Here is a 10,810-nt window from a genome sequence, read left to right on the forward strand (position 1 = left end):
GTATATGTCACTCGCCGCTTCTTATTGTTTCGCTGCCTTCTCAATTATATAATGCATGTTTTCTTAAGCGCTTTGTTGAGGTCTTCCTGGTTTTCTATGTACTGCGTGATTACGTGGGAGGCGTGATGATGTCACACGAAACTCCCCACGGCGTTGAAGCTCATCTCCATTACAGTAAATGGAGAAAAACTGCTTCCAGTTATGACCATTACGCGTAGAATTTCGATATAAAACCTGCCCAACTTTTGTAAGGAAGCTGTAAGGAATGAACCTGCCAAATTTCAGCCTTCCACCCACACGGGAAGTTGGAGAATTAGTGATGAGTCAGTGAGTGAGTGAGTGAGTGAGTGAGGACTTTGCCTTTTTTATTAGTATATATATATATATATATATATATATATATATATATATATATATATATATATATACATACACTGTGTGTGCATGCATGAACTGTAACCCGCATTTCTGCGTGCAAATATCGACAAATAAAAAAACATGAGTTGGCTAATTTTCTCTCTTTCTGTAATGTTATCAAATTTCAATCAAATCAACAAAAGTGTTTTTGAGATTTAGATATAGTTGTTCTTTGTAGGGGAATTTTCCCCTAAATATTAATATATCAAAATATCCTTTATTTTTGAATACCTACTGCCCTAGATGGACCATTCTGCCAAATTTCAGATTTTTAACTAAACTGGAAAGAGTGTTTGTTGGTGAGTGAGAAAGTCAGGCAGCTTTGCATTTTATATTATTATTTTTAGAGATCTGGAATTAGATACTATACATAGCTGTAGATATAAGCATATACACTAGATTTACAGGGCATTTTTTTAACGTTTGTAGATTTCTAACAGTAATAGAATTTGTGACAGAACCATACATTGGAAACCTTGAGTTTTTATTTAGTAGCAAGAATATATCCCAGTTTCCAAATCAACTTGATTTATCTAATACAGAGACGGATACTATTAAGCAAGTAAGACAACTCTACAAATAGAGGAGCAATTTGAACAGAAGCTGTGATGTTTATTCATTATAACCTCAATTAAGTGGTAGAAAGCCACTGTCAAAAGAATACATTCCTTCTCAAGACATCGACTAATGCAATTTAAAACTATTAAAATCCCTTAGAAAGATGTTTATGGTTTTGAAATTCTAGCAGGTTCTCAACTGCAAGAGATGCTACATTGTTCCAGCCTTCCTTTTTCCACATGTTTTAGCTTGGCCATACTCTATGGCTTTTACTTTGCTTTTTGAAGGATTTAGGCATTTCAGTGGATCTGGCATTTCATGTTGACCTCTTTGAAAGTACCCCAAATTGTTCATCTACTACCATGTTCACAGTGGCTTATGGATATTCAATGCTATCTGACATTTTGCGGGGGAGTAAAATTCATTCAAAGGCAATTGACTCAGTCACTTTTACATAACATGTCAAACATTTTCAGCTATATCTATTCTTGTACAGTCCCCAGAGCATTTTTATATCTTAGACCTAGAATTATATATAAGTGTAATATAATGTGCGACGTTTGTTTATCGTAACATTTTATGTTTACTTATGGATTAACAACTGATTTTTGTATTGTACCATACAAGTGTAATTTTTTAGCAGGATTTTAATTCCAGCTGGTTTCACTTTCAATACTGAATTTTTCTTTTTTATTTCCACAACCTCAGGAAAATGAATTACACCAGGGAAGAACAAACAATGCGTGTTTTGCTGGGAGAAATCATAAACAATGAAATCCCTTGTTCTCCTGTGAAAACATGGTCAAAAGCCAAGTGAGTTACCAACTCTTTCTTTGTTGAAGTACAATTGCACAAAGATCTAAACAAGATGTAATTGTTAATTAATTATACTAATAGGAATTGTTAATTAAAATACACTACTGACTAAATCCTCCTTTAACATAGCTTTGATTAACGATCCTTAGAATTTTAATATTCTTTGCAGGAATATTGTGTTGCTGTTCTTGGTTTGTCATGGTTTTGTAAATGAACTTGTTTTCTCAAAATAAGAGCTTTTTAGATGTTTACTATGCTTCTAGAACAGGAGTTTTCAGTCGCGGTTCTGGGGACCCACTGTGGCTGCAGGTGGTTGCTCCACTAATTAAGTGAACTGTTCCCAGATTCTGTGTTTTGGGAACAATATAGAAATTAGAAAACTAAGCTGGGTAAAAAAAAAATTATTAAAATGTACTTGCAGTTGTATCAGAATAATTATTTTTTTCTTTTTATCAATATTTTCATCTTGATTTTCATTCTACTATTCCAGGCGTTCTGATTGTTTAATTAACCCATTATTTAGCATCAGACCCACTAATTAGTAAAGTAGTTGTAGCCTTTTGTGATTCAGTGTTGTTTGCCTGGTTGTCTGCTCTGCTGGTTTTTAATTGTCATTGTTAAGATACAATGAAGGGAGCAAACTGCACAAAGGGGAAAATATAATGAAATGAATAAAAGAGAGTTAAGCATTTAAATGTATAGCAAAAATAGAAATGTTTCTAAATGTCTTATAAATGTAAAAGTCATGCTGCTCTGCTTTTCTCAATGTAGGATAAGAGAAGTGGAAAAAATACTGGCTAGTTAAATGAGATCAGTGTTATCAGTTGTTGTCACTGGTTATGAATCTGGCTGGAACAAAAACCTGCAGCCACAGTGGGTCCCCAGGACCAAGACTGAAAACCCCTGTTCTTGAAGATTCTCATTCTACATCTCCTTTTTAATATGTAGAAAACACAGTTTCACATCTACTGAAGCTACAGGATTGTGTTCTGCAGATAAAGCATTTCAGATATATGAGATAATCCATTATGTTCCCCATCTGAGCCTGCATAGTTATTTCCTTGCGCTCAGTAGTACTAGGATAAGCTCCCAATCCCAGCAACCCAGAACTGGTTTTGCCAATTACAGGTAGCTAATGAATTGATGAATGAATCTTGAAAGTCATGTTGAGCAATAATCACTAAGCAAATACTGTAATGGTTTTACATGTCTTTAAGCAAGTCATTTTTCAAATAGCAACTGGTTTGAAATTTGAATGGTGTTTAGAAGGTGACATTTTCTTGTATCAGGTCTTAAAGTTTTAACCATTACTATTTGTTTTGGTTGGAGGGCAATGGAACTAAAAGTACTGATCTTCTTTGGCTTCTGTTGTATTTTATCAAACTTTTCTTTTTAGTTCTTATTGTAGTAGATTCAGAAAGTATTCAGCCCTCTCCACATTTTCCACATTTTGCTATATTGCAGCCTTGTCCTAAAATTACTGATGTCTTTCCTCTGCATTAAGCAACACTATTGCCCAGAATGACAAAATGAAAATAAAATAGGATTTTAGTAATTTTTTGAAAATGTATTAAAAATAAAATGCTGAAATATCACATCAAAACAACTTTTCAGACCCTTTACTTAGCTGAAACACCTTTGCCAGCAATTTCAGCTTTGAGTCTTCTAGGTTATGACAATGCAAGCTTCACACATCTTGGTTTTCTTGCATTAATTTCAGAATATTTGCATAAACATAATGAGATATGTTGAGGGTTGAGCCTACGTCTGCACATAAAAATGATTTATGTTTCTTATACACATAGCCTGAAGGTAATTTTATACAGTATGTGTAATAATTTTGTGCATGAAACAAAGTCTGTGCACAGTAGCATCAACGGAATACCTATATCAGATGTTAAACCATAGCAGCAACAAACAATGGCTTTCAGTCTCTACCGATGCAGTGTTTTGATTAAAATGCTACTGTACACAGAGAATAAGCAAAACACACAATGAGTAATGCATGTAGATCTGTCAGAGACAATGGTTGGGGAAAGAGAGGTCGTGTGGAATTTTCAACTTCAACTGACATCATCATGTTCTGTATTTTGGAATTTCAGATCAGGGATACTCCGCCTATAGAGTGTTCTAACCAAAAAAACCCACATACACAAAGCCCCATTTAAAAGTAGGCCTGACATTTTGTTCATTTGATTAAGGACAAGTGACATGGAGGACTGTCATTGAAATATAAGTAAGCAGGACACACTGTTAATACATTCCAGTAATATAAGGTTGAAGACTGATTTCCAAGTTTTGAGTATACACTTATAGATGACTTGCAGCAAGAGTCTAAGTGTAATTTTATAAGTATTGTACTTGGAGAGAACAGTCTCTTTTGTAAAGAGGAAAGAAAGCAGAAAGGTCCATACAGAAAATATCTGAATAGTGAAAGAAGAGATGAAAGGAACTACGATATAGCATGACAAAAGAGACCATTTGCTATTCCCAAAATATATGCAAAGGTACCAATGTTATGAATTAGTTAATTTTTTCTGCCCAATAAATTTAAAACTTGTTGTTTTTTTTTTATGGGAGGCACCAGTTTGAACACCCTTTCCTGAGGAGGAATGACGGAATGCTGGGAGTGTGTCCTGGAAGTTGCACCGAGTGATGTCATTAATGTGATAATAAATAAGGTGGTGTCACTGGTAGTTTGTTGACCAAGTTTATGAATACTCTCTGAAAGTCTCAACGATCATCTTTAAATTTTTTAGGCAGACAAACTTAGTCTCTTGAATTCTGACATGAACTTTTGGATTCTGTTCTGGTGTGTTGAGAGGTTTGATTTTCTGATTTAGGCTTTCACCTTTTTTGATGTGAGGAATTTTGTGAGCATTGCTAATTTGCTGGATTTTATGATTTTCTTGACTTATTTTTTATCTGTCTCTGGTTTCCTCCTTAGGATTGTGGATTTGAGATTTTTTGCTTGTAATTGTCTTTTAGGCAACTGCCTTTTGCCTGTTTTTAATCTTTTGAGCCTTTTGCTTGAATTTTTCTATTCTTTCTAATAATTTCTTTATGTGTAATGGTTTGTTGTTTGCCCAGTTTATACAAGTTGAGGATTTACAGCTATCCTTTTTCTGGTGGGGTTTTACAATATTTTCATGTTATTTTGAAAGCTTGCTTTATTTGAAGTCTGCTAGGCTTCCAGCGTGCAGTTAACAGTTTTGAGGCTAGCTGGATTTGGGTTGTGTCTTCTTGGGTAGACTGGTTAGGTTAACGCCCTGCCTAGATGGTCCTTTTATGAGGCCTAACACCCATTTAGCTTTGTTTGGAACTCCTAATCACAACAAGAGAGAACAGAAGAGATCTTCAGAAAGACATTTGACAAAATTTGAGTGGTGAGATATACGTAATATATAAGTTTAAGTTGGATATGTCAATGATTGGATTGTTCAGGCTCAAACATAACGTTCTTAATGGCAATGTTTCATAAGTACCCTATTCTAAAATGTCATATGTTGCAAAAATAGGTTTTGCCCAGAAAAAAAAAACAGGTTTAAATGATAAAAGAGCATGAGAAGAGAGTGGAGAAGACAGATTGATACCCAAAGACTTGAGAAATGGCTTGAGTTGGAAATAGAAGGAAAAAGGAAAAGCAGAATAGAAATTCTGCACCTTAGCAAGTGGAATGTTCTGAGTCTTGAGCTATTAAAAATTTTACGAAGTTTATCAATGGCATGCTGTGTGTAGTCTAAGAAAGAAAAATAATTGTCTCCAGTATTGGCACTTAACAGAACTGTTGAAATGCAAGCTTGGTCATAAGCCAAAATATTTTTCTACCTTATGTCAAAAACTTAATGCATATGGAATTAACCAATCTAAGGGGTTAATGTTTAGAGCCTGGAAGTGACATATAGGTTAGCCTAGGTCAGTGAGACTAAGTTTGCCGTGTCCAAAATATTGTGGACCTCTCAAGGGTTTATTTTCTTTGGGAAACTTATCATGTAGCAACTGTTCACATTTTCTCTTGCATTACTGAGTGAAGCTTTCATTCAGACTGAAACTCAAGGTGTGTGTGCTGTCACCAACCAAAATGCAATTATATTTGCTGCAGCCCATTTGATTGTCTCGTTGATATTCTCTTAGTGAGTAGGTGACAGTGTTTTGGTCAGTGTTGCATAGCTAACAATTTCACATCAATGAAAGTTAGACTCTGCTATTGGAAGAAGAGTTGTGCCTGTTATTACTGACATTAAAAGGACAACCTATTAAATGAAGGCAGCAGATAAAGGACGAGTATGATATTCTTGTGAGTGAGTCGCCAAGATGATGAGCAGTTGCATTTCAAATGTTTTTGCTTGTCTTCCATTTTGGTGACCTGTTGTATCATATTCAGCACTTTATTCATCATTCTGGCATCCATGTAACCAGCCTCTTCTTAAAATTCGCCCTTTTAAATACATGACACAATGTCTGCGTCACTGTGTTGGAAAAAATTCTGTGTGTTTTTCTAAGTTTAATGTTATTTTTTTCGTACAGCCCTCATGTCCTGCATGGAAATGTCAGCTATAAACTAACCTTAATAAAGCAGTACTCTTTGACCACAAGTTGTAATTTCATGTGATGGTGATCTAAATATTTGGTCTGTTTGCTATTTTAGGAGCTAGTAACTTCAACATACATTTTTTTTCTGTTCACTTTTAATCAGTATTTTAAAATGAAGTGTTTATTAAGTTTTGTTTTCTGTCATCAATTTCACTTTTTCACTACAGGTTTAAATCTCCAAACATTGAAAATCCTGGCCTAAATAAATTTAGAAAATCTGATGTCAGCATCAAGTCTCCAGCATTGGCTTTGAAAAATAAAATGAAGGAACATGTCGAAAAGGTATGTTTTTGGTCAAATTTATTTTATTTTCTGTGACTTGAAAATATTGATTTTTTTTTTCCCTCTGAATCTATTTGAAGAGTGCTGTGAAGTTGCCTTTTACAGTTGCCAAAAGACGCAGCTCCAGGCTTAAAAATGAAGAATCATCCCTGTCTGATGCTACAGAAAATCTTTCTTCCAGATATATACTGAAACAGATTATTCGGACAGGTGAGACTGTGTTTTTAAAAATCCTATGTGGGCCGTAAAGCAGTAAATAACAGAGATGGAAAATTGAGAAATAAGAACCAAATTTGGTTCTGCTGTCTTTTTGATGCCTGATTCAGCCACTTCTGTAATACTAATCCTAAATGATTTACTGTCCACTAGATGATTTTTTTTTGTTTCAGGTAGTGAAATCAAAGTCTTTCTTCCGCCCAGTTTACGATTAATCATGTTATTAATTGATTTCAATGTAGGAATACGAAGATAAATTGTTAATAACAATAGAAAACATCTGCCATGAATGTCCATCTCTCCAATACCTTTTTTTATATCCCATCTTTTTTTGCCATTTTTGATATGTGATATACTGTATTACAACAAAGTTCAATAAACTTAATATGTATTTTTTTTTTTTTTATATATATATATACATTGACTGCTCTTATAATACAGCATCAACATGTAAATGAATACTATTTTATGCTTTGCAGAGCCTGTGAGCGAGCCTTTGGTTATAAATCAACCAAAGATGAGTAAACCACCAGCATTAGCTGATCCACCTCCGTATGTTGAGAAATCTGGGCTCAGGTAATAATAAACAGTGATTGACTTCTGGTACATAATGTGTTCTCTTTCAGGTAGAAGAGGTTGTTGCTTTCTCTCTTATTTTGACTAATTTATTCAGCCTCAAAGTTTCATTACAGTTATTAGGTTACAAGTTATTAGGCAGAATGCCCAGAGGGGACTGGGCAGTCTCATGGCCTGGAACCCCTGCAGGTTTTATTTTTTTCTCCAGCCGTCTGGAGTGTGTTTTTTTTTGTTTTTTTCTGTCTTCCCTGGTCATCGGATCTTACTCTTTTTCTATGTTAACTAATGTTGTCTTATTTTAATTTCTTATTTTGTCTTTTATTTTTCTTCATTATGTAAAGCACTTTGTGCTACATTTTTGTATGAAAATGTGCTATATTAATAAATGTTGTTGTTGTTGTTACAAAGCAAACAATACGCAAAATAGTATGATGTACTACAATATAGCACTATAATACAGCACTACACCTTATTCAAATAAATATATTCCTTGCTTCCTCAACAGACTAGGAAAGAAACAGAAAGTTGTAATGTGAAATAATTACTCAAAGATGCCGAAATATTCATAAACGTTACAAACAGTTCAACATATCTAATTATATGATGACGTTATTTAATACCTCTCGAAAAAAGAATTTGTCCTTATAAGTGAAATTTAATTATTTTTAATAGGGCATCCATTTTATATTTTGTTGCAATAGTACGGTAAGGATTGTATTGCTTAAGCAAGAATAAACTGAGGTAGTTTTTTATAAATTATTATTACAGATAATTAGGTAGTAGCATTCTGTCAGCTGCTTTTCCATATAAAACTTTTGGGATCATAATAATATGCCTACAGCAGATGAGGGAAGATTCTGAAAGTTATCTACTGTAGGATTGTTTTTTATTTATTTATATTATTACTTGCCTGTAATTGATTTAATGAGAGATTATAATTGGGGCACAGTTCTTAAAAGAATGTAATTATGTTATCAATATGCAAATCTGTGAAAGTGTTAATACTGAGTGAATTACATATCTTAAATATACAGTAGTACTTATAAAAGTGCATTTGACAATAAATTCTTCCAGTTTTACCTTTAGTACCAGATTTTGTGTGAGTCGTGAACCTCCAGAATTCTAAATTGCTGATCACAGTTAAAGATAATTTGTGGGTCAAAAATGCAGATTTTGTGCAGGATTTCCTCTCCATGGTTAACCAGGTTGGCATGAGAGCATAGTTACATATATTTAACACCCAGTAACTGAGTTAAAGTTGGGTGATTTTCATGTCCACCTCAGCATTTGGTCTTTGAGGTATTAATACTTTGTATCTGTTTAGATCACAATTAAACATAGTTTATATTTTGTCAGTGTTTAACAGATTTGTTAATATTTTGGATTACGTTGAAAAAGACAGATTTGAAAGAATTTGTTTAATTTCTAAATTTGTGAACTACTTCATTAAGGCTTATATGCTCTGTTGGTGCTATTTTTTTATTAAGTTTTTAGCTTACATCATGTTTAATCAATAATGCAATCAACAGTACATGCCTTCTGTTTATATTTCATATTTAATGTCAACACACACTTCTTATTCAGTGCTACTGTTATTTTGAATTATATCACTAGAACTGGACAAGGGTCTGCTATTGTATCCCAATGTGAGCTATGCCATGCAAATATGTGATGCATACTCGAATCCACCTGTGTACTCTGCACAAAAATATACTGTATTGGAGAAAAAAGTAGCATGTTCAGTATATGATATACAGGGCGATTTAAAATTATGTTAATACTAATGGTACAGCTATGTATATACTTGTATACAATTTTTGTGGACAATTTATGTGCCACATATGGTACATGATGATGAACAGGTTGAGACATTCCTGTAAATCATCTTACACAAATATGAAGTGTGTTTTGTGAATCATCCTGTACTTTTGAGGTTTGACAGGCCTATATTCAGTAATAAAGCTGGAAATGTTCATACGCAAACCTTGCCTTATTCCCTCACTATGGTCATACTGTCAATATAGGGTAGGTGCATTTTTGGGGATAATACTGTATACTGTACAAGTGAAACTCTTGTAGACAAACTTCACAGAAAATGACTGGGCACAATATTGAAACATAGACCATTAGATCTGTGAAGCATCAGTGCTACTGCGCTGCCCCTTTTCGAGTTTTCTACTTGTTGAAATAAAACCCAGTTCAGCTAATTTCATAGAACATGCTAGTAGTTTATAGCAGCACTAGAGAATTAAACTGATCTGTAAACATTTTTCTTATGGTATAAATGCGTGTTGTTTATATTAGTTTTTTTTGCATTGTAAATGTAAGTTTAACTTCTCCACATCATTAAAGCTTATTAAATACCAATTTCCCTGGTTTGAGCATATAACAAATTTAATTATAGTAACTTTTTTTCCCCAGTAATTTAAGTAATATCTTTATTTGGTATATTAGTGGTTTTATTTTTTTTTATCTGGTTGTACATACCTTTTTGAAACTGAAATATTTATTGAGTTTAATTTTCACTGTTGTTTTAAATTTATGGATCTTAATTATCAGGAAATATTTTTCTGAAATTCTTTGTTTTGCATAGCTGTAATTTTGTAATAAATATATCCTGGTGTGGTTTGGGAAGTAAACAGGAATTTACAGTAAGTGTGGAAATGCATTTTATCCCTACTAAATTTGGTTGTATGTATCATAGTGGAAACACCTTGTTGTGAGACATTTATACATTTATTTATGGCATTGCATGATGTAATATAATATCTTATTTGGCTAATTGTGTTGCTAGCTTGTCATCTTTCTAATTCTGTTTTTATTTTTTAATCAGTTCTGAGGTTGGCCTATGACAATACAATAAGTATTTACGTTTTCTCTTACAGTGTTGGCACATTACATCTTAGTATGTCTAATTTTTAAGTTAATTGAAACATACAAATAGACTGTTTTAATATTTCAACAATATATTAATTACAGTGAGAGTGAGCTCTCAAGTCTGGTATCTCCAGATTTGTCTACAGTGGATGTTACAGCTGTTGTCCGGCGAATGAAGCCAAAACGCCCTCTCAAAAGAAAGAGTGCCTCACAGTTTGAAATAAAAATGAAAGATGCACTTCAACAAAGAGCAGGTTGGTTTGCAAAGCCTTTTTTGCCATTGAAGTTATTGTTTTCGGTTGTTTAGCTAGTGGATAAATATATTTGATTTTAATGCAAATTGGTCTTATTGAAACCCTTAGCATATATTAAAAAGCAATGAAAAGATTTGCTTGAATCTCAAAACCTTTATTTCTTAATAAATTGTTCATATAGATTTGGAGACAAAGGGGCACATTCCAGGAAGATCTGTGAT

The 10,810-nt window shown here is 33.4% G+C and overlaps 1 protein-coding gene across 2 annotated transcripts in view; it reads left to right on the plus strand.

Annotated features, from left to right (window-relative positions):
• LOC120535325 overlaps nt 1-10,810 on the plus strand; it is a 51,520-nt gene that overhangs the window by 8,867 nt on the left and 31,843 nt on the right. For both annotated transcript variants that reach the window (XM_039763088.1, XM_039763089.1), the window contains exons 2-7: nt 1,684-1,788; nt 6,552-6,666; nt 6,747-6,876; nt 7,362-7,458; nt 10,438-10,589; nt 10,771-10,810. The exon at nt 10,771-10,810 is cut by the window's right edge and continues 12 nt beyond it. In XM_039763088.1, coding sequence (XP_039619022.1) covers nt 1,688-1,788; nt 6,552-6,666; nt 6,747-6,876; nt 7,362-7,458; nt 10,438-10,589; nt 10,771-10,810 — 635 coding nt within the window. In that variant the 5' untranslated portion in view covers nt 1,684-1,687. The remainder of the gene's footprint in view (nt 1-1,683; nt 1,789-6,551; nt 6,667-6,746; nt 6,877-7,361; nt 7,459-10,437; nt 10,590-10,770) is intronic.

The sequence above is a fragment of the Polypterus senegalus genome, chromosome 9 (assembly GCF_016835505.1).
Source record: "Polypterus senegalus isolate Bchr_013 chromosome 9, ASM1683550v1, whole genome shotgun sequence".
Classification (NCBI taxonomy): Eukaryota; Metazoa; Chordata; class Cladistia; order Polypteriformes; family Polypteridae; genus Polypterus; species Polypterus senegalus.